At 39.7% G+C, this 25,554-nt stretch overlaps 1 protein-coding gene across 1 annotated transcript in view; it reads left to right on the top strand.

The window, feature by feature from the left end:
* myo10 (myosin X) overlaps nucleotides 1-25,554 on the top strand; it is a 296,284-nt gene that overhangs the window by 176,444 nt on the left and 94,286 nt on the right. The window contains exon 4 of the mRNA XM_063069990.1: nucleotides 3,942-4,129. Within this exon, the coding sequence (XP_062926060.1) occupies nucleotides 3,942-4,129 (188 nt within the window). The remainder of the gene's footprint in view (nucleotides 1-3,941; nucleotides 4,130-25,554) is intronic.

The following is a 25,554-nucleotide window of genomic DNA, read 5'->3' on the forward strand; positions in this document are numbered from 1 at the left end:
AGAGTGCCTTTAAATATAATGATTGGATTTAAACACCTGCTGGAAATCCAGAGCAACACACAGAATGCTGGAAGATCTCAGCAGGCCAGGCAGCATCCATGGAAACGAGTGAACAATTGACTTTCCGAGTAGAGACCCTTCTTCAGGACCGAGAAGGAAGAGGGAAGACGTCAGAATAAAAAGGTGGGCGGAGGAGGTGAAATGGGCTAGCTGGAAGGTGATAGGTGAAGCCAGGTGGCGGTCAAAGACTGGAGAAGAAAGAATCTGGTCAGAGAGGAGTGTGGACAATAGGAGAAAGGAATCCGGGGGAAGTAATAGGCAGGTGAGAAGTGAAAAGCCAGAGTGGGGAATAGAGGAAGGGAGAATTTGTCCATCAGAAGGGGAAATCGATATGTATGCCATCAGATTGGAGGGTACCCAGACAGATGGAATACAATCCACCCTGAGGGTGGCCTTAACTTGGCACAAGAGGGGCCATAGATCGACACTTCAGAATACGAATTAGAATTAAAATGTTTGGCCACTGGGAAGTCCTGCCTGTGGCGAATGGTGCGGAGCTGCTTGACGAAGCAGTACCCCAAATTAACTAATTTGAATTGATTTCAATCCTACAGTTTCAAAGTGTTAAAGTTTCATGCAATTAAGAGTGACAACTGATTAGATAGAAATCCATTATATTTTAAATAATTTTAATTGCATATATTTGACTTAAGATTGGAGATGTACAGTGACACAGCACAGAAACTGGCCCATTGGCCCAGCATGACTATGCTGGCCATCAATATCTGTGCGTTAGTCTCATTTACCAACACTTGATCTACCCTGCCTTAGTCATTCAAATGCTTGTTTGGATGCTGCTTAAGAGTTGTCCAGTGATGGTCTCCTATCTTGCATCGTCAAGGTTGTGCAATAAAGATCTGGTATGAATGTATCTAAGTGTTTTATTGTTACCAGTTCTGAGGCGCTTGGTTACAATGTAGTTGCAGTATATTTGTCCCCATAATTAAAAAACACTATTATTACCACCTCATCACTCTCCCTTTCCGTTTCATTCCTCAGAAGTTTGTAACCCTTCTGCACTTTGCCAACCTGCCTATCAGAAAGTCTAGAAATAAGTTAAATGTAAGAAGTATTCTAGAAATCTCAATGTTAAGAAACTCAGTAACTCATGGAGTACACTGTGTACTTTAAATTGTCTGTTGGCAATACTTATCCAATTTTGTTAACTTCTTGGGTCAACTAAATCTTGGAAACATACAAAGTGTACAAATTGTTACTGAGAATTCAACACAAGATTTCTACTTGACCAGAATGAAATGCAGAGTTTTCCTAAATTCTCCCCCAACTCTCTTTCCCTGCCCCCCCCCCCCCAAATGCCACTGGACAAACTATAGCAAGTGCGAATATGTTAGGTGTAAGTTGCTTAGGGACCTTGTGTGTTGGAGGGTGTAACTCTGGAGTTTGACTGTTGTGCGATGCTCACATTTGAAGTGATACTTTTGGGGCAGCAGATGAGGGTGACAAGTGGGCTGTTAATACTGCCCTCTATTAAGATGTTTGCCATCTGTGTTCCATGTTTTAGAATAGCCACTTGGGACAGATGTTGAAATGTTCCCTACAGTCATAAAAACCATAACCCAGCAAGAGGCAAAAAAAAGAAAATGGAGACACAATTGTCAAACAACTTAACAAACTCCTTTAAACAAAAAAAATCTATTTGTTAATCTGTACTTACAGTAACTCAGAATTTAAGAAATACAGTATTTGTAAATAGTGTGCACTCTTTAGCTTCCCTTATCCAGTTTTGTAACCCAGAGGGAGTCTTGTATTTAAAAACGATGGTAACAAAGTCGACATTATAGCCTTGTGTAAGAATGCAGACCCGGCCTCCCAGAAGAAGGCAGGGTGCATACTTTATTCTTGGCTGCCTCTCAACATTTATGTTGTTGACATTCTGCAGTCTCAAGCTTGCCATATGATAGTTATTGCATCCATCTGCCTGATGCCTTAATAACCCACTATTTTGAATTGTTCTGCCTTTTGTACTAGTGTTGAACAAGGGTTTCAAAGTCAATAGCAGTAGCAATTCTGGAGTTAATTTTTGACATGCACTGCACCTCCCTTGGTGGTATTTTGCTATATAATCTTTTAGCGAGTTCGGTGCTTCTCACTTTAATGTAAAATATCATGTTCTAACAGCAGATGTCCTGAACTACTTTACTTTAATTGAGCTAATTCTTTAAAATTCAAAGATCCAGTTTAACCAGGCACAAGTGTTTAATGAGCTTATTAATATTTGTTACTTTTCAAAATGCGTGCCAGGTTGGGGGACTGGCAGCTTGAATACCTGCCAGTATTTGGGGCATACAATGAATGGAGAGCACAGTGAATTAGAAGAGGGTTAGTGCACGAGATGTATAGTGCCATCAGTGCAGAAAAAGGGCCTCACTTTTTCAAAACATCAACTGCCCAGTTCCCTCTGCAGATGCTTCCTGACCCACTGAGTTCCTTCACATCCTTTTTTACGGTGCACGATACGTTGAGTGTCTTGTGATCCGGCTCAGTGCTATCCAGAGCACAGCAGCTTGTGATCCTAAACATTGAGCCACCTGTGATCCTAAACATTCATCATCCTGCAGTTCCCCTCTAGGTTGTCTGGCGTGGAAATTGTATTACATTTTTTTTAGAATAATCTTCTGTTTTCTCTATATCTAAGTGCATGTTCATGTTGTAGTCCTGTTGGACTGGTGTTGTGTGGTGTGTCTCCTTTGCAGCAGTTGTCACAAGCCTGAACCTTCAAAGGCACGTAAATAGTTCAAGCGTACTTCATTGTAAGTTAATTCCATTTGGCATGTGTACATGCATTTGTGAAGGCATTCCCTCTTTATGACTAGGTCAAAATCCTGGAACATTTTAACCAAAACTCTTGTGCAAGTATTTTCAATACCATGGACCCCAACAGTTCAAGAAGATGGTTCACCCCGGCATCCTCTAAAGTAATTAAAAATGAGCAATAAATTCTGTTGTTGCCAAAAAGTCATGTATAAATAATACAAGAATTCAAGCTTCTCCCCATACCACATATTTCACATTCTTTAATTAAATATTGCTTGCTGAATGTGAATCATAAACACAAGAGACTCTGCAGTTGCTGGAAATCTTGAGCAAGATGCTGATGAGTCTTGATGAAGGGTCTTGGCCCAAAACATCAAATGTTATTCCCCTCCATAGATGCTGCCTGACTTGCTGAGTTTCTCTAACATTTTGTGTTGCTGGTTGTGGAGGAGACGAGATCTGTTTTCAGCAGTTTAGCATTGGTTATGACTGAGCAGAAATATGTGCATCTTTAAATTTTGGGTGAACTAATTATTAATTAGGTAATTAAAATTTTGTCACAGTTCCTACATCACTTCTTGTATGGACAATTCTGATCCAATCTAGACCCACATCTAATATTTTCTCCCTATTTTCTTCCTGCCTGTTTTCACTCCACCTCAGCATCTTGTGAAGAAACCTCTTGTCCAGTGCTTTTCAGTTCTGAAACATTGATCATCCTTCATTATTTATAAAACATGTTTTTAAGCTATTCAATGTCCTAATATTTCCCCTGGCATTTTTAAACACGGTTTGATAACTAATGGGTTTATAAATATTTCGGTATATATTGTGGAGGGCATATTAGCCTCTTTGCAAGTGATAGGAACTGTCCCAAAAATGCTGTGAACTTTAAAGCTGACAAACAAGTACCGGTAGTTCATCTCACTTATCCCTATCTGCTCCCACATGGATACCCTTCAGTCTGACTACCGTTTATTCACAGACTCTTAATTTGATCTGAAACAATGTGCTCATCTATATTATTGTTATTGTCATAGTTAAGCATTGTAAGTAATCTAAAAGGTGGAACAGAAGTTAATGGTTTTGTTTTGATTCATTTCCAGACCTTTGTTGGCTCCATTTTGGTGTCAGTAAATCCATATAAGCCAATTCCTGGACTTTATGATAAAATCACAATGGAACAATACAGCAAGCATCAACTGGGCGAAATTGCACCTCACATTTTTGCTGTTGCAAATGAATGTTACCACTGCCTTTGGAAACGTGATGACAATCAATGTGTCCTCATCAGGTAAAATCTCCTTATTTCAGCATGAACTCGCCTTTCAAACAGATTCAGTTGCTAAAATTACTGGGATGGAAATATATCCCAGGTGTATCCACTAAATCTTTAACTTCTGTATTTCCTACATTGGTGCAGATAAAGATTTTGTATCGACATTCTTATAATTTGTTGTTGTTGAATCGTTTAGTCCAGTCCAACTCTTCGTGACCTCATGGATCATAGAGTTTTCATGGCAAGATACGGAAGTAGGTCACCGGGCCTTTTTTGTGCAGGCACGGCTGCTGCCCAGGTTAGGACCTGGCAGGGTTTGAACTCAGGATCATCTGCCCTGAAGTCCAGTGCTGATGCCACTACACCACCAGCCTCATAATAGTACCTAGTTAGATGTAGATGTAATTTCTGGTTAATGGGCAACTTGATTTGCAACAATATGGCAAGAGTTTTATTTTTCTCAGTGATCTGTGGCAACATGCCTGTGGTTAATTTTTAAAGAGGGGGATAGATATCAGGAGCATTTAGAAGGACGTAAGTAGAGAGAGCTTGAACTATTACTGATGACCATCAGAGCCCATCCAGTACGCTCTTCTAGGAAGCAGAACACTGGCAGAGCTCATGGCCAATCAGCAGCAAAAGGAGTACATTGATATTTTAGATTAAAAATCTGCATCAAAACGGAGAAGGAGGAGGAACGATTGCCAATCGATAGTTTAACAAGACAGGATGGGGTGGTAGATGATAAGTTGATAAGTGGAAACCTGATGGAGAGGTACTGATGGGCAGATTGGACCAGGTAGGTTTAGGGGATGGGGGAGAGACATTTTGTACGGGGTCTTAACCCAAAATCTCAACTTTGACCTGCAGCCACTTTCAAGCACTCTGTTCATTGTTCCAAATTCCAGCACCTTCAGTCTCTTTCACTTTTACAAACCCCCCCCCACCCCCGCCTTTGCATTCCCAAGTTTTCTGTGGATTTCATTGTACTTGGTGGTTCAAGTGGTGAGTGGATTTCAAATCCTGCTATGACACCTCAAGAAAATTGGTGGATATCTTGTATTTACAATAGTTTCTGTAGATGTAGTAATGTTGTAGAAAATTATTTAATCCAATAAATGGCTGTAAGTAAAAAAGAAAGAGAATAAACAGAAGTATAAATACTTTGTTGAAAATAACTGCTGTCTATTGTCTCATAATCTGGAAGATCTATAAGCGCTTCTCATTATTAGTGCCGTGCAAGAAGTAATTGTTTCCATAATCTATTAATTTAAGTGCATCCTGTTTATTTATGCTGTACAGTTTATCTTAGGAAGTAAATCTTGATATTAGTGTATTCATTTCCAGGAGATTAGATAGAGCAACATGCTTTCAAAATCCTGTTTTTTACGACTTGGAGAGATATTAATAAGTGTAGTTCATTATCAGCATTTTCTTTAAACTATGTTCACAATGTAATTTTAATGTAATTCCTTGTGGGTATTTGATTCCTCAGTCTTGCGTGTCTGTGTTTATCTTTATTTGTTGGCACAATATGTTTATATCTCCAAAGCCACCTGTCTTGAGGCCTGGAAAAAGCCATTTCATCTTCTGCCTTTCCCATTTATAGACATCCTGTTTGTTTACTTCATTTTCAACATATTTTTGTTCTGCTTTCAGTGCTTGGTTTTTCTTCTTGTTTTTTATGTAGAAAACTTTTGCCTGGAGCTGAGGTTGGGAAGTTGTTTCCAGCCCTTCATTTGTACTTTCCCAGAGCTGAATTGGAAATGTTGCTTTAAACAACTAAAACCAAATTCTCAACACTTCCTCAAGGACATTGCTGTAAAATTGGGAAGATAGGAAATTTCACATTCTTCTTCTTCCTTCTTCTTGACTCCTCATCAAAGGTAATACAAGTGTCTCAACAGTGTTATACCTAAACATCCCCTGCTTCTGCACTCTACCAATTATTATGTATCCTCAACCTTCCTCATCCAAAATCTCATCCTTGCAATCTTTCCAAGACATCTTTTAACCAACTCCTTCTGTACCAGTGGAGGATCTCTGTCAACTTCCCCAATCCTCGTTCTCATTATCATGCTGGCTGTGCACTCGCACCCTGACATGGCTCAACCATATCTCCTCCACTCTACCTTGTTACTCTGCTCCCAGGTTCTCATTCAGTCCCTGCCAATGTCACTATAACAACCCTCCCCCTCCAATTCCTCTTCACATCCCTGCAAAACTACCTTTGTAACTTCAATCTGGGACATTGCTGCAGATGCCTACCTGGACATGGAACGAAAAGGAATAAGGAAACTGCATTTTATGTAAACCAATCCTTCTCAGTTTATGGTTCACTTGAAAATGTGCACAAATTGTACCATCTCAATCAAGCCACAAATGATGGATCAGTACATAGAGCAGTGCAGCACTGGAACAGATTCTTCAGCCAGCCATGAAGTGCCAAATTGATTCAACTACCAGTTACACATTTAAACAAGCTAATCCCTTCTACTTTAGCAATGCCTACATCTCTTCATTCTCTGCATATTCATGTGCCCATTTAAGAACCTCTTAAACATACCTGCCTCCACTGCTGCCACCTGGTAGCACATTCCAGTCACCCATCACTGTGTCCAAAAGAAACTTGCTCCACACATCTCCTGTGAACTTGCCCCTCTCACTATACATGCATCCCCACTAGTATTAAGCACTTTGACCCTGGGGAAGGGATACTGCCCTCTACTCTACATATGCCTCCCATAATCTTATAATTTTCTATCAGGTCTTCCCTTGGCCTCGGCTGCTCCAAAGAAAACAATCTAAGTTTGTCTAAACTGTCTTTGTAGCATATACCCTCTATCACAGGTGAACCTCTTCTGTACCCCCCCCCCACCCCAAGCCTCCACATCTTTCTTATAAAGGGGTGACAAGAACTGGATGCAGTTGTCAACTGAATTGCTTGCCAGAATCAGGGTGGTTCACCACAGTAAGAGGAAGAGAAACATAATAAACATTGGGAAAGGATTTTAATTATATCAAAATATGATTATTGTTGGCCCAGACTCAATGTAAAGTCAATTACTTGGAACTATTTGATAGCTTATTTAATTTTCAAAAGGAGTTATGTTTGAGTTTTAGTCCATTGACTATTGGCTGGTTTATGTTTATCTGCTTATTAGATTCCCTCCGTTATCTCTCCCAAACTGGCTGAACCATGTATAAACTTAAATAATTAGTGTCAGGCAGGTTAATCAAGTGAAAAGCCAATTCAGTTTTCACCAAAGACACATAACCATGTGCTGCAGGCAGGAGTCATTAGACAATGATCATGACGCCCCTGCATCCTGTCACATCATGGGTCAATGTGGCACCAAATGACCTCTTCAACTAACATAGCAACATCCCTGGAACTCTCCAACACCATATTGCACTGACTGTATTGAAAGACATCAAGTCCAGTGAAGGAGATTTAAAAATGTTTATTTTTTAAATGTTATATCAAGAGTATCGCTCCAGGATTTATTTCTGTGCTCACTGCCCTTCCTTCCATATCCACTCCAATCTCTGCACGGAGGTGCTTGACTCCTCCTACTGATCAGAGCCTTCTGATTTATTAGCGACCTGTGCACTTGAGAAAGCTGTGATAACGACATGACCTTCTGACCTTGCAAACGCCTTTCCCCTTGGAAAGGATGCACAGTGACGATGGTTGAGTAGGCTAGTATCTTAAAGGAAACAGATTTAGGAGAAGCATCAGGCCCAGGAAGCTCCTTCCAACACCAAAGTTCTCCATTAAGCTGCCTACAGTTGCCTAGCCTGTGATTATATTGGATGTGCAATTCATACAATTATACAGCATGATAAAGAGCCCTCATAGCCCACCATATTCATGCCAACTTTGATGCCTACCTATACCAGCAGATGGGATCATTTGCCTGCATTCAAGAACCTTTCCTGCAGCATGGGAAGTGGCAGAAGTAACCGCATTGCTTAAGGAAGAAGAGAGAAAGAGCAGCAAGCTGTATTGAAAATGCTGAAAACTCTTTTGATGGCAATGGAATATGACTAGACAAAGGTAGCCAGGGGCCAGGTATGCATATGTGAGAGAGCAGGACTTCAGCCTGCATTCAGGAGTCCTGATCTGCTGGCAGTTTAAGACCTTAAAAACTAACAGATCCCAGCTGAGCTATTTGGGCCATTGTTGAGGGAGCTGAGAGCCTGCATCTGATGTAATGGTAATACTTGCAGTTTGTGTGACAGTAGTAGTTAGCTGTCACTGGCAATAAAACATGACCTTGCATTTATAATAACTTGAGGAAACTATTAACTATAACACGGAGCTGGAAGTATGTGAAACATTTGAATAGAATGTATAGTTTTCATTGAAATGTAAATGTTCCTATGGGCGTTGAGATCTGGTGACATGAGAGATTACTGATTCTGGAATATGGAGCAGCAAATCATTATTTTGGGTCAAAGCCCTGATTTTGATCTAAAACACTTTCAATTCCTTTCCTCACAGATGTTGTTCAACCCAACAAGTTCCACCAGCAGGCTATTTGTTGTTTGAGGCATGCCCTCACTGAAACATGCAGAATGTTTGCAGAGGTAGATGTAGGGATGGCTCCCTTATGACTCTTGCCCAGAGCCATGTTTACAATCTCGTAGCAATGGGATAGCCATTCAGGGCAGTGACGAGAAGAGATCATGTGTCCCAGAGGGTGGGGTGAATTTTGAAATTCTCTACAGAAGTGACAGCAGAGGCTCAATCACCGAGTGTATTCAAATCAGAGATCAAAAGGTTTTTGGATTTTGAGGGAATTGGAGTTAGTTCAGGGAAATGCTGTGAGTTAATCAATGACCTAATTGAACAGCACGATACAACAGGGATGTGGGGTTGAGTGGTCATCTCATGCTTCCATTTCTTCTATTCTATTGTTTCTGAATTAATCTTTTCAAGTTCAGTTATTGTCATTCAACTTTACCGTGTATTCTGCCAAACGAAACAACATTCCTCTGAACCAAGGTGAACAGCACAGTGGATATAATTCATACATTACACAAAGTAACATTACCACAAATTAACAAATCAAGTACGTATACAATGCAAGTTTAAAAAGTAAACAACAGATGGTGCAATCCTGGTTATATTACGATCGAGGAACGTGTTTGTAGACCGGATTTTGAACTTTTCGCTGTTGGACTCTGGCCATATTCCACCAAGATACAACACCGGGTGTCATGGGAGGTTGTTCCTGCCTGTGGCCATCGAACTTTGCAGCTCCTCCCGTGGAGGCTCAGACACCCTGAGCCAATAGGCTGGTCCTGGACTTATTTCCATCTGGCATAGTTTGCATTTTGTTGTTTGATTGTTTGTGGTTTTTGTATTGCTATGTTTATGCTCTATTCCTGGTTGGTGTGGCTGCAACAAAACCCAATTTCCCTCGGGATCAATAAAGTATATCTATCTATCTATCTATCTGGTGCTTCATACGTGATGAGACCTGGGTGGAGGCAGGGAGTTCAGTAGTCTTGCGGCCTGGGGGAGGAAACTGCTTCCCATTCTAACAGTTCTTGTTCTAATGCTACGGTACCTCCTGCCTGATAGGAGGGGTTAAAGAAATTGTTGGATGTTTGGGAGGGCTCATTGACAATGCTAATGGCCCCACATAGGCACTGCTCCTGATAAATGCCTCTTATGGGTGGAGGAGAGACCCCGATAACCCTCTTGGTGATCTTTGCAATCCTTTGTAGAGACTTGCGGTCAGATATCTTGCATTTCCTGTACCAGATGATGAGGCAGCTGGCCAGGACACTTGCAGTGATACTCCTGTTTTTAGAAAAAAAAAGAAAAAAAATTGGTTAAAATGGTGGGCAGAGGGGGTTCAGGGTGCCTCAAACTCCTCAGGAAGTGGAGATGCTGCTGCGCTTTCTCAACTAAAGAAGTGGTGTTGAGGGACTTGGTGAGATCGTCGGTTAAGTGCACTCCCAGAAACTTGGTGCTCCTAACTCTCTCCACAGGGAGTCATGTATGTGCAGTGAGGAGTGGTCAGCCTGCACCTTCCTAAAGTCCACAATCATCTCTTTGGGTTGTCTATGTTGAGCCACTTTACCGGCTCTCTGTCCACCGTCTTGATGTTGTTGTTGATGAGGCCAGCCACTGTTGTGTCATTGGCGAACTTGATGATTCAGTTTGGACTGGATTTAGCAATGAAGTCTTGCATTAACAGCATGAACAGCAGCAGGGTTCAGCATATGGTCCTGGGGAATGCCTGTGCTTTGCATAATGGAGCTAGAGATGTTGCTGCCAACACAGACTGATTGTGGTCTTTCTGTCAAGAAGTCCAGGATCCAGTTACAGAGAGAGGTGTTGGGACCCAATGAGGACAATTTACCCATCAGCTTCAGGGTGATGAAAGCAGTACTAAGTGCTGAGTTGAAGTCAATAATCAGCATCTTGGCTGAGGGGATAGTGGACTGTTTGGAGAAATGCTGATCTCTGTTAATGAGATGTCTGTTAATTGGGCTCCACAGTTTCTCATCACTCAGCCAGGTATGTTATCAGGCCCTGTACAGCTTTACGTGGGTGACCCTAGCTAGGGTCTTCCTCAAAGCAGCCGCTGCCAGTCAGTGGATGCTCTCACATCGTTCCATGCATAAAAGGGATTCAGTGTATCAGGAAGTAAAATGGCACTGTCCACTAGGCTGGACTTCTAGTCTGTTATGGACTGAATGCCCTGCCATCTCCCTGGTGTAACAGAGATGGCTGCACATTCTCTGTGAATAATCCCATTTTGCCTTCCTGATGGTGCCGGAAAGCATAGTAGTGGCTGACCTGAGAGCTGTCTTATCTCTTATCTTCCTCCTCCCCCCTCCCCGATCTGAAGCATTCCAATCTGTCAGCCATGGCTTCTTATTTGCCCTCCCGTGCATATGTTTTCTTTATGTAGCCAGTCACAGATCCCACATATTCATTGATGTTAATGCGATGGTCATGATCATCTTCCAGTTCATGTTCTCAAAACAGTCCTGTCACATTGAGGTTGGTCCTTCTGGCCAGGTCTTTATCTCCCTTTGAACTGGCTTGACTTGTTTAGTCAGTGTCCAATATGCAGGATTGGCTTAACAGATAAGGGTCAGGGAATCTGATGTGGGGGCCAGCAGTAAGTTTGTATGTACCAAGGATGTTGCTATAAACTAAATCTAATGTGTTCTCACCTCTAGTAGTGAAGTCAACATGCTGATAGAATATGGGTCAGGTTGGGGGTGGTGATGCCTTAGCATTAGCACAGGAGATGTATACAGCCACGATCGCAATAGCAGTGAATTGTTCAGTAAATAGAAGGCCTTGCATTTCACCATTAAGAGCTCTACCATAGGTGAACGGTGGATCATCACTACTAAAGCTCTTATTAACCAGACACATACACCTCCAGCATGGTTCTTGCCTGACACTGGGGGAATTCTGTCAGCCTGAAAAGAGATGAAACCTAACTGGATGCTGCTTCAGGGATGGTATCGTAGGGCCATTTTCCATCAGAATAAGAACATGGTTGTCTTTAATCTCACGCTGATTCAGTCTCAGATTCAGGTAATCTAGTTTATTTGCTAGCAATCAAACGTTTGAAAGACGAGAGCTGCCTGAAGGATTTCACCTTTAGTCTCGCACAAATACCAGTGCTTTGTTTCGCTTTTTCTTTTCTTGCGCACCACTTCGGATGGCGTCTCTCCTGAGTGGCTGCAGCAGGCGGCAACAGGATGTGCAGATCTCATCTGCTGTTCAACTAGTAAGGTAAACTTGCAGTACTTGACGTTCTTAACATGCATCGACGTCTTGCCGTAAGGGACAAACAATTGCACCATTAGTTAGCGTCGTAGTGGCTGCTGCATCAAAGCGCACTGCCAGCTTGGTGCTGACAATTCTGGGATATAGTTTATTATTTATTTATTTGGGGCACTATTACTTTGTGTTGTGTGTGAGTTATATGTGCTGTGTTGTTCACCTTAATCTGGAGGAACGTTGTGCCGTTTGGCGGTATACACGTATACGGTAGAATAACAAACTTACCTGAAACTCATTATGTTTGGTGCTGTGTGGAAACTGATCAGGATCAGATTTATCATCACCGGCATGTGCAATGAAAGTTGTTAACATTGCAGCAGCAGTACAATGCAATATATGTTGAGAGGGAAAAATACTGAATTACAGTAAATATGTATATGTTTCTATATATCTGGGTATATTAAATAGTTAAATAAGTAGTGCAAAAATAGGAAATAAAAAAGTAGTGAGGCTGTGTTCAGAAATCAGATGGCAGAGGGGAAGATGTTGTTCCTGAATCATTGAGTTGTAACTTGTCTTTTGTAGCTTTGTTTTCCATGTTAATAGCACTTGCCTAAGTGCATTTTGCAGTTGACTTGGAAGCAAAGGAAGCCAAGACATTCCTAACAAGATTTATTATTTTTAGAAATAGGATGTGAAATAGCTATTTATTTTTGGCAATCTTACTGCATTGTGGAAACAAAGCAGAGAAAGGAAGCCGGTATGGGAAATAGATTTGAGCTTTCTGTTCCAAGTTAAAGAAAAGTAAATCTGGAAGCAAATTGTATAAAAGCTAGGTCTTTTGGGCTGTTGGAAGAGCAGGGTTAACGATCTCGAGTCATGAAGCAAGAACAATTGAGTGCTTTGGATGTATAATAAACAGTCTCTGGTTTCACAAGAAGAGCAGGCTGCAAAGTGGTTAACTTATCCAGCAGAGTTCTTTTGTGGTTTAGAAAAGATATGATCCTGACTTTGGGAGGGTAGATGAGGGGATAAGAACGAGGTTAAGAAATGTAAATTACTTTGGAACAGAAGCATTTTCAAAATGCCAACTGAGCAACATTCCAGTCTTACAAATTGTAGTGGTGATGTGTCCAACTTTAGTTGAAATAGGCTGCCTATGGTTGGGGAAGTGCTATCAGATAATAAAAGTTATTGCCACATAAATGCATTTTATGTTATAGATACGGGTTATGTTATTAAAAACTACAACATACTGTTGAAATTTCAAGCTATTGCCAAAGAACAGACTTTGACAAAGTGCATATGATTTTGCAGTTGAAGTTTAATTCATTCCGGATGTGCTAGCTCTTTTAAAGTTTTCAATTGTCATTCCTTCAGCAGCCCCTCATAGACTGCCATGGCCTATTCTTGACATTTACAACATTTGCCAGTGATATTAAATTTGATTCTGATTTTAATCCCCAGTCTCCATCATTTCTTCTGCTACCAGCCAAGCATCCTTGACCTTGTGTAATAACCATTCCTATCTTCTCCTTGCACTATGTCCTTCTAAGTTTATTTACTGTATGTTGTTATCCAAAAGCCCTGCACCTCTCAGCCACCTTTAAGGTCCTGTTTGAAACCCTATCCCTTCAAAGAAAATGTCTGGGCGCTGTTATTTTCTGCAATGCTTCTGTATTTGTTTCATCCAATCAGTCATTCTTTCACAGAGATGTATAGAATAGAAATGGACCTCCAGCCCATCATATCCATGCAACCTTTATGCTCCTCTATACTAAATCCAGAATTGCTAGAGTTAGGGCTGTATCCTTCCATGCCTTGCCTATTTCACTGTCTAAATGCCTCTGAAACATAGTAATTGTATCTCATTCCAAATGGACAGTTATGTTGCTGCGAATTGTTTTAGGACTGCCACAGAACTATATAAATCCATAATTTGGGTAGTTAAAGAAATGTCTTTAATGTAAAATTAATCTCCACAGAATCTGTGGGAGTGAATGTCTGTAAGGATTCAGCTAACCTTCTTGTGGAACTTCTGAGGAAGAGGCACGAGACCTAACAGAAAAATCACATCTACTCTGTTTCTCTTGTTTTCAGCATATCTTCCACCAAGGTTGTGGTACACATTTCAGAAACCCAGTCTGTCCACATACAAAGAAGCTCTTGCACTATTACTTAGTTAAGGCATGTAGTCATTTCCCCTCCTGGACCCATGAAAGACCTCAACTCGGGGGTTCTCAACCCATTTTTATGCCATAGACCCCTACCATTAATTAAGGGGTCCATAGATCCCAGGTTGGGAACCTCTGCCTTAAATAGTCTAAATATTTGACAGACAAATACCTAATGGACCTTTAGGTCATGGAGCTAAAGGCTCCTCTTTAGCTGATGGAATTAAAAACTTGAAGGTCCATGGTCAGGATGGTAAGTTAATTTCACCCCTTCCTATCCTTTCTCTTTCCTTGGCCGATGAAAGATTCACTGAATCTAGGAAGGACATTTGGGAAATTAGAAACACTTTTTACAGTTAAGATTATTTGGAAAGCATTTTAATAGATGACCCCTATATTCCTTAGGGCAAATGAAATCAAATGCCACAAACAATCAATTTTGTTCAAATCTGTGTACGAAATAATTTTCATAACAATATGCATCCCTTAAACACATGTCCTTTGTCTATGGGTTGAGCTTGATCTAAATCAGTTCCCAGAGCTGTTTTAAACAAAACTTCTCATTGCGAGGGGTAGCAGCAAAGTCCTAATGATATGAAGAAGGGAAGAAGTAATGATGTGCCAGTTAATGTAATTAGCAGAGAATATTCAGTTACCTATCAGAAGACAAAATGCACGTTTGCTGCTGAAGAAAATCAGATATAAAATTCTTTTCACCAACCCCAGGAAACAGTCCACCTCGACACATTTCATATCATAGTTGGGAATTTCAGTCAGGCTTGATTGAAGAAATCCATGCCCAATTATCAGTGGTCTAGTAGAGCATCAGAGGTCCCAACTGTTGTACTAAGATGAACGCCTCCCTTTCTCTGCCCACACCACATTTCAGGAAATCTGATCATTTAGCTATTCTCCTACCCGCATACTATACAGGCAGATGCTAAAGAACAAGATTATAGGCTAGAGATTAGGATAACAAAGAGGTGGTCAGGGGTGGCAGAAGAGCGGCTATGCAATTGCTTTGAGTCAGTGGACTGGGCAGTGTTCAAGGACTCATTTGTGGATCTGAATGAATACACCGCAGTTGTCATGGACTTTATAAAACAGTCATAGTTGAGTAGGTCCCCACAAGTTCATTCAGAGCTTTCCCTAACCAGAAGCCCTGGATGAACCATGAGATCCACAATCTGCTGAGGGCCAGGTCAGAAGCATTCAAGTCTGGTGACCAAGAAAGTTACAAGAGGTCCAGGTATGATATCCAGAAAGCCATCTCGTGGGTAAAATGGCTTTTGCAGACTAAACTTGAATCAATGAAGGATGCTTGACCGCTATGAATGTTATCACTTCTTACAGAGTATAGTCAAGTGACATGGGTACCAACAGGGCTTCGCCTCCAGATGCCTCTCAATGCCTTCTATGCTTGCTTTGACTGTCAAAATATCACAAGCTCCCACAGCCCCCAATGATCTTGTAATTTCAGTCTCTGAGGCAGACATGAGAGTGGGGTGAACTCCTGGAAAGCATCCAGTGCAGGTGGTGTAACTGGCCAAGTACTAATGATCAATGCTGATTATCTGGTGTTCACTGAGATCTTTAATCTCTCACTTTACATTCTGAGGTACCTACCTGCTTCAAGCAGGCCTCAATGATACTGGTGCTTAAGAAGAATGTGGTAACTGGCTTCAATGACTATCGTCCAGTAGCACAGTGACGAAGTGTTTTTTTTTTGTTTTGTTTTAAATCTTTTTATTGAATAAGTATACCAAAAGGTAAGCCATATAAACATTAATACAATGTTAAAATATAATAAAATTACAGAAGGTATCAATACCAAAAAAATACTACAAACAATGTAATTTAAACATAAGAAACCAAGATAACATAATAGTATACTAAATTTTATATATATATCAATAGAAAAAAAGAAAAAAAAACCCCCCAAAAAAAAACCCACCGTGCAACTAACTAAAAGCAAAGCAAAGCAATGGGCTAACTTGAAACCAAACAGAGTTAAACTTAAAATCACGTCCTCAATCCCGACCTCCATTAAAAACAGTGAAAAAAAACAAGAAGGGTATATATTACATTAAGTGAAAATATCGAATAAAAGATCCCCAAATCTGTTCAAATTTAAATGAAGAATCATAAAGGTTACTTCTAATTTTCTCCAGATTCAAACATAATATCGTCTGAGAAAACCAAAAAAAGGTAGTTGGAGCATTAAGCTCTTTCCAATGTTGTAAAATACATCTTTTCGCCATTAAAGTAAGAAATGCAATCATTCTACGGGCTGAAGGGGAAAGATTACTAGAAATTTTAGGTAGTCCAAAGATAGCAGTAATAGGGTGAGGAGAGATATCTATATTTAATACCTTAGAAATAATATTAAAAATGTCTCTCCAAAAAGTTTCCAAAGTAGGGCAAGACCAAAACATATGAGTTAAAGAGGCTATCTGCCTCGAACATCTATCACAAAAAGGATTAATATGCAAGTAAAAACGCGCTAACTTATCTTTGGACATATGTGCTCTATGAACAACTTTAAATTGAATTAGGGAATGTTTAGCGCAAATAGAGGAAGTATTAACTAATTGTAAAGTCTCCCCCAATCATCCACAGAAATGGTAAGCCCCAATTCCTGTTCCCAATCTACCCTAATCTTATCAAATGGAGCTTTCCTAAGTTTCATAATAATATTATAAATCATAGCTGATGCACCTTTCTGACATGGATTAAGGTTAATTATCGAATCTAAAATATATGTAGGAGGAAACATTGGAAAGGAAGAAAGTATAGTACTTAGGAAATTTCTAACTTGCAAATATCTAAAAAAAAATGTATTCTTGATAAATTATATTTATTAGATAGTTGTTCAAAAGACATAAGGGAACCATCTAAAAATAAATCCAAAAACCGTAAAATACCCTTAGTCTTCCAAGTTTGAAAAGCGCGATCCGTAAAAGAGGGAGGAAAAAATATGTTACCTAAAATAGGAATCGCTAACCCGAATTGATTAAGATCAAAAAATTTTCTGAATTGAAACCAAATACGCAAAGCATATTTAACTATCGGGTTAGACACCTGCTTAAGGCGTTTCGAATCAAAGGGGAGAGAGGAACCTAAAATAGAGCCAAGTGTATAGCCCTGAACAGATTGTAGTTCCAATGCTACCCATTTAGGAATAGATAGTATATCCTGGTCAAGTAACCAAAATTTCATATGTCGAATATTAATTGCCCAATAATAGAATCTAAAGTTAGGTAATGCTAAACCTCCATCTCTCTTGGCTTTCTGTAAATGTATTTTACCCAGTCTCGGATTTTTATTCTGCCAAATAAATGAAGAAATTTTAGAGTCAACTTTATCAAAGAAAGATTTTGGAACAAAAATTGGTAATGCCTGAAACACATATAGAAATTTTGGCAAAAAAAACATCTTAACTGCATTAATACGACCAATCAAAGTTAAATATAAGGGAAACCATTTAGATGAAAGTTGAGTAATATGGTCTATTAATGGAAGAAAGTTAATCTTAAATAAATCTTTATATTTACAAGTAATTTTAATTCCAAGATAAGAAAAATAGTTATCAATCAATTTAAATGGAAATTTATAATATAAGGGAAGATGTTTATTAATCGGAAAGAGTTCACTCTTACTAAGATTTAATTTATAACCTGAAAAAAAACCAAATTGTGCTAATAACTCTAAAACAGCAGGAATGGATTTCTCAGGATTAGAAATATATAAAAGTAAATCATCAGCATAGAGTGATAATTTATAGGACTTTAATCCCCGAGTTATCCCAGTAATATTTGAAGATTCTCGAATGGCAATTGCAAGAGGTTCTAATGCAATATCAAATAATAGGGGACTAAGAGGACAGCCTTGTCGAGTACCTCGAAAAAGAGGAAAAAAAGGTGAGTTTAAAGAGTTAGTACGGACCGAGGCTACAGGGGAATGATATAACAGTTTAATCCAGGATATAAATTTCAAGCTAAAGTTAAACATTTCAAGCACCTTAAATAAATAAGGCCATTCTACTCTATCAAAAGCTTTCTCGGCGTCTAAAGAAATAGCACACTCAGGAACATTTTGTGAGGGAGTATAAACGATATTTAACAATGTACGAATATTATAAAAAGAGTAACGACCTTTAATAAAACCCGTTTGGTCTTCCGAAATAATAGAAGGAAGTACTTTTTCTAGTCTATTTGCTAATAACTTAGAAAAAACTTTAGAATCAACATTTAATAGAGATATTGGTCTATAAGATGCACATTGAGCAGGGTCTTTATCCTTCTTTAATATTAAAGAAATTGACGCTCTATTAAAAGATTCAGGAAGTTTACCAAGTTTCAGAGAAGCCTCAAAAACCCTACAGAGCCAAGGGATCAATAAAGAAGCAAAACATTTATAAAATTCAACGGTAAACCCATCCGGGCCAGGAGCTTTCCCCAAATTCATAGAAAGAATAACATTCTTAATCTCATCCATAGTAATGGAAGTATCTAATATAGAAGACATATCCCGTGAAATCTGAGGGAAGTCTAAATTATCTAAAAAATCATTCATATGTTTAGAATCTCGAAGAGACTCTGATTGATATAAAGAAGAATAAAAATCACAAAAGGTTTGATTAATCCCCACATGATCCAGTATCAATCGATCATTTTGGTTATAAATCTGATTGATTTGAGATTTAACATAATTAGATTTCAATTGATTAGCCAGCAGCTTACCAATTTTGTCACTGTGAACATAAAATTCACTTCTTGTTTTCTTTAATTGGTTTACAATCGAGGACGAGAGTAGTAAACTGTGTTCCATTTGAAGTTCAGTTCTTTGTTTGTATAACTCCTCAGAAGGAGCCATAACATATTTCTTATCAATTTCTTTAATCTTGTCCACAATTACCATCTCCTCCTGCTTCTGCTTCTTCCTCAAAGCAGCAGAATACGAGATAATCTGACCACGAATATAGGCTTTAAAAGTGTCCCAAAGAGTGTTAACCGAAATATCCTCTGTATGGTTAATTGTAAAAAAAAAGCTCAATCTGTTCATTCATAAAGTTAACAAAGTCCGAATCCTGAAGCAACAGCGAATTAAAATGCCATTGTCTATTATTTTGTATATTGGCCATAATTTTAATGGAAAGCTTAAGTGGAGCATGATCTGAAATGGTTATAGAATCATAATCACATGTAATCACTGAAGAAATAAGACGAGAATCAATAAAAAAAATAATCAATTCTTGAATAGGAATGATGAACATGTGAAAAGAAAGAAAAATCTTTTTCCTGAGGATGCAGAAAACGCCAAATGTCCGTCGACCCAGAATCAGAAAGGAAAGAGCTAATCAAAGTTGCAGATTTATTAGGTAAGGTCCGTAAAGGAGCCGAACGGTCCAAAGCTGGAGACAAACAGGTATTAAGATCTCCGCCCCAGATCAATGAGAACTCGTTCAAATTCGGAAACTGATTAAATAATGATTTATAAAATTCCGGACAGTCCATATTAGGAGCATAAACATTAACCAAAACTACTTTTTTATTAAATAGTAAACCACTAACCAATAAAAATCTACCATTCGGATCAGAAAAAATATCCTGTTGTATAAAAGTAACTGAGGAATCTATAAAAATAGAGACGCCTCGAATCTTAGCATTGGAGTTCAAATGAAATTGTTGTTCCTTCCAGAATTTAAAAAAACGTAGTCTGTCCCCCCTCCGTACATGGGTCTCTTGTAAAAATAAAATTTGTGCTTTAAGTCTCCGGAACACTTTAAAAACTTTTTTCCTTTTAATAGGATGATTAAGACCGTTAGTATTCCAGGAGACAAAATTAATAATAGACTCCATAAATCCTAAAGTCAACCCACAGCGAGGAGGATTGACGATAGGCTCGACCCACGAACCCGGAGAGGAAACAGAACATACAAAAGATACCGGGAAAAAGGACGCAACCAGTACTTCAATAATGTATATAGCCCAAAGAGAAAAAAACTAAAACGTGAAACCCCTCCCACCACCCTCCCACCCCAAGACCCCAAGGCAAAATCTAAAGCAGACCCGCCCGAAAGAAGCAAGCGCTAAAACTACCCCCATGACTTCCGGTATACGCTCCCTAAAGAAAAGGTATAAATACGAAAAAGATCAGCTAATTGTAAAACAGTAAAAAAGTTTAAAAAAAAAGGTAACTCAATTAAAATACACACACAACAGAACAAAAGCCAGAAAATATATATTAAAAAAACCACAATAAACTCCAAACCCATGAATAAACAAAACAACAACAAGAAAAAATAAGATTATTAACATAAACTAGTTATAAAAAGCAAAACAAAATAAAATTTAAAAAAAACTACAAAATTTAAGGCCACACAGGAAATACGTAAAATGACAATAAGGAAGTAACCACCCATAATCCCCTGGGAAAAGAAAGAAATGACACAGTTAAAAAGAAAGTTTAGCAACCATATTAAGAAATCAAAAATAAACTTTTCTGCCCAAATTGGGCACGAAAAAGTTAAAACCAACCAATTCACAGCCTCCGATCAACGGAGATAGTTAAAAAAATAACAATTAAGATGTTGAAGGTGAAAATTGATCCAGATAACTCTGGGCATCCGATGGAGAATCAAAAAAACGAAGGACTCCATCTGACATGTGAATCCTTAGACGTGCAGGGTACAGCAGCGCTGGTCTTAAATCCATCTTATAGAATTCCGACATCACAGATCTGTAGCGAACCCGTTGGTCCCAGATTGGTTTACTGAAATCTTCCACGAATCGGAACTTAAGATCCGAAAAATCAATGAAACCTTTAGATCGAGCGAATCGAAACAGTCTCTCCTTGTCTTGAAAGTAATGAAAACGTAAGATAACATGTCTAGGTCTATCTGACCTAGAAGAGTATGATGGGATTCTGTGAACACGATCCAGTAGCGGTGGTTGGTCAGGAAATACAGTAGGGAATGCATCTTTTAAAAGTTGAGAAAAATACTTCATGGGGTTGTTAGATTCAACAGCTTCACGCACCCCAATCATTTGTAAATTCTGCCGTCGCATTCTAGATTCTAAGTCAGAGTTTTTAAAAGTCAGAAAGTCAAGTTTCTTCTTCATTACATTAATTGTTTCTTCGATTTTCCCCATCTTAAGCTCACTTTGTTGCGCGGATTTTTGAAGATCAGATATAGCCGACTGATGTTCCGCAATACATGTTTGCATCTTATCAATTAAATCGGCAATTTTCTGGAGATTAATTGAGATTTCCGTATGAATCAGGTCCTTAACAGAGACAGCGATTTCCGTACGAATCATCTCCATAACAGAGGTTGAAATTTCCCTCTGAATTAACTCCGATATAGCTTTCAAAGTCACCGGTGATTCAGTCGGAGGAAAATCCATACCTTTCGGTTTAACCGGAGGTTTACCATCCTTGCCGTTTTTCCCGTTCTTAGACATAGCAGATCTAAGATGCATCCAGTTATCGGAGAGTTCAATTTAATTCAAAGTATTGTAAGAGTTGATACCTTAATGGTTAATTAAAATATAGCTGATCATAGAAAAAAAACTCAGAGGCAATGGAGCGAGTCAAGAACGCGACTTCACTCCATGAGCGCTACCGGAAGTCCCCGACGAAGTGTTTTGAGAGGATGATGGAACGTATCAACTGCTGCCTGAGAGGTGACTTGGATCCACTCCATTTTGCCTACCCTCACAATAGGTACACAGCAGATGCCATCATATCGACTTTTCGCTCAACCCTGGAACATCTGGACAGCAAAGGTTAGTACATCGGGATGCTCTTCTTTCTTTCTACAGCTCGGCATTCAGCACTATCATCCCCTCAAAATTAATCAATAAGCTTCAAGACCTTGGCCTCAATACCTCATGCAATTGGATCTTCGATTTCCTCTCTTGCAGACCCCAGGCAGTTCAGCTTGGCAACAATATCTCCTCCCCGATCCCCATCAGCACAGGTGCACCACAAGGCTGTGTGCTTAGCCCCCTGCTCTACTCACTTTACACTACTGACTGTGTGGCTCAGCACAGTTCCAGTGCCATAATTGTTTGCTGCGACACCAGTGTCTTATGCCAAATCAAAGGTGGTGATTGAAAATCTAGCTGAGTGGTACCACAACAACAACCCCTCGATGTCAGCAAGACCAAGGAACTGATTGTTGACTTCAGGAGGTGGATACCAGAGGTCCATGAGTCAGTCCTTATTGGGCTGTCCAGAGGTGCAGAGGGTCAGCAATTTTAAACTCCTCACTGTTATCATTTCACAGGACCTGTCCTGGTCCGAGCACAAGTACAATTACAAAGAAAGTACAGCAGTGCCTCTAATTCCTTACGTGTTTGTGAAGATGCCATGCCGCATCTAAAACATTGACACACTTCTCTAGATGTACGGTGGAGAGTATATTGACTGGTTGCATCACTGTCTGAAATAGAAACACCAATACCCTCGAATGAAAAATCCTACAAGGAGTAGTGAACCGGCTCAGTGCATCACGGGTAAAGCCCTCCCACCAACTGAGCACATCGACATGGAGCTTTTACGCAAGAGAGCAGCATCCATCATCGGGGACCGCCACCACCCAGTCAAGCTCTCTTCTTCCTGGTGGCGGCAGCAGCAGCAAGAAAATACCAGAGCCCAGGGACTCATCTCCATGTTGAAGAACAGTTATTACCCCTTAACCATCAGGCTCTTGAACCAAAGGGGTCAACTTCACTTACCCCATTACCGGACTGTTCCCACAAACTATATACTTACTTTCAATGACTCTTCATCTCATGCTCTCGCTGTTTATTGTTTGTTTGTTTGTTTATTATTTTTAATAATTTCTTTTTCCCCTTTTGTAATTACGGTTTGTTGTCTCTTGCACACTGGTTGTCAGTCCTGTTGGTACGGTCATTCATTGATTCTATTATGGTTATTGGATTTATTGAGTATGCCCGCAAGAAAATGAATCTCAGGGTTCTATATGGTGGCATACTGTATATGTACTTTGATAATAAATTTACTTTGAACTTTTCCTTTGTTTTTGGTCAAAATTACAAGGTACTGTAGTTGTTAAAGCTGATACTTTATTAATCTGAAGTCATTAAGACTTGACCAAATGGTGTGGAACCAAGGTCACAGAGAGGTCAGATCAGCTCCAGGTGGCAGGTTCTCTTCCCTGTAGAACATTAATGAACCATAGGCTTTCACAGCAAAACTGATTGCTATTGTGATTGTTTCTGTATGTAGTTAAGAAGCTGCTGTAATTAGTGCATTTGGTTTCACAATTTGCACCAAGTTCATGATCTCTAACTTATCATTGTAATATCAACCAAACTCAGCAGTAGGGTTTAACACATTCTTGGACAAAAATGAACTTTTTCTTCTCAATGTTATAAAATATAAAGTTACTTTTATAATGTGTCCTTCTAATCCAATAAGCTAGAGAGCTTGTCTCTTGTAGTGTAGACTGAAGGTCAAACCTGATGTTTTTAAGTAAGAATGCCAGATTTCCTAGTCGCCTGCCCTTGCTGAGAATTGTTTCCATCATTGTATGGTGCTCCACCTGGTGTCAAAACAAATCATCACACAACTTATTGCTGAGTGAAGCCAGGAAAAAATCCACCCATTACACGAAGGATCAAAGGTAACATTTTACTTTTGAAATACTATTTCTAAGATATTTGAGACATTTAATATACAGTATTATAAAAGACTGGCAAATTCCACTGCTGTACCAACTGCTTCACTGATACACCTGTCATTTAAATAAAAAATCAGCTGGATGTGTACAGCTCCAATAGCTATCAAGTAGTTCAACAGCATTCATGACAAAGGAGCTTACATATCATTATTTCAAGACATAACTTTGCCCTTTGTCCTGTATTTGTTCAGCTGCTTGCATATGCCAAATCTGTGCAGCAAATTTAAAAAAAACAGCAAATTTGAATCAGTTTAAAACTGGGGGGAAAAAAGCTGGAAACACTCAGCAAATCAGGCAGCATCTGTGCAAATAGAAACCAAGTTGACTTTTCCGGTCAGAGACTTTATGGTCTGCATCTTTTGGAGCTGGTGGTTGAAGCTACTCACTGCCAGGTGAAAATGGACAAGCTCTCACCATCGGTTCTGATGAGGAGCTTTGATCTGAAATGTTGACAATTCCTTTTCTCTACAGATGTTGCTTGCCAGGCTGAGTTCTTCCAGCAGATTGTTTCTTGTCTTACCATTGGTTGACCCATTGGGGAAACTGCATCTGATGGCAATCAATGAGCCAGTGAGTTCCCAGTCCTCCTGTCATTTGCTGGCCAGCTAAGATTTTACAATTACTTGTGTTTTTCAGGCCAGAAGTGAGCTTCTGATTACGATGTGGATTTGCAGATTATTACAGTTATCATTGTTAATGTAGCTTCTTTCACGCTAGAGGGCAGCAAGGCACGTGTGCTGTGCTATGGCAGATATTGACACAAAATAATACAGCACAGGAACAGCCTCTGCAGTCCTCCATGTTTACCCTGACCATGATGCTGATCTAACGAATTTCATCTGCCTGCACACTGTCCATATTTCTGCCTGCCTGCACACTGCATATTCCTCTATTCCTGCCTGTTCATGTATCTGTCTAAATGTGGTTTATAAATTGTTATTGCATCTATATCTACAACCCTCACTGACAACAAACTCCAAGCACCTACCTATCTGTGTAAAACAAAAGAAAAGCCTTGCAAATCTCCTTGATTTTCCCCCTTAAACTTCTGGTATGTCGTCTAGAATTTGTTGTTTTCACCCTGGGGGAGAAAAGCTCTGACTACTTGTACCTATCTACTCCCCCCTCGTAATTTTAAATACTACTTTCAGGTCTCCCCTTGGCCTCTGACAGCCCAGAGAAAACAATCCAAGTTTGTCCAATTTCTCCTTGGAGCTAATACATAAAAATCAGGGCAGTGTGGTGACCCACTTTCTACACAAGCCTGTCCACAGAGAAAACTGACAGGTCTACCTAGCACAAAGAGAGATCAAGCAGGATTCATTCATTTTCTTTCTTTTTCTCTATCCCTCTCTCTCTCTAAAAAAATTGATTTCCATGATATTGTATATAATTTGCAGGCATTATTAAAGGCATCCGTTAGTCTTGCGGGACCATGGATCTGCCCCTGGAAAGTCTTCACTCTCCAGGGCGCAGGCCTGGGCAAGTTTGTATGGAAGACCAGCAGTTGCCCATGCTGCAAGTCTCTCCTCTTCACAGCACCGATGTTGTCCAAGGGAAGGGCATTAGGACCCATACAGCTGGCACCAGTGTCGTCACAGAGCAATGTGTGATTAAGTACCTTGCTCAAGGACACAACACGTTCCCTCGGCTGGGGCTCGAACTCACGACCTTCAGGTAGCTAGTCCAATGCCTTAACCACTTGGCCACGTTCCCACACGCGGGCATCACGGAGCTGCTATCGATATGCAGGAGACTCTCAGAACTCCCGGGAGAGGTGGGATGT

This window comes from Mobula hypostoma, chromosome 17 (assembly GCF_963921235.1).
Source record: "Mobula hypostoma chromosome 17, sMobHyp1.1, whole genome shotgun sequence".
NCBI lineage: Eukaryota > Metazoa > Chordata > Chondrichthyes > Myliobatiformes > Myliobatidae > Mobula > Mobula hypostoma.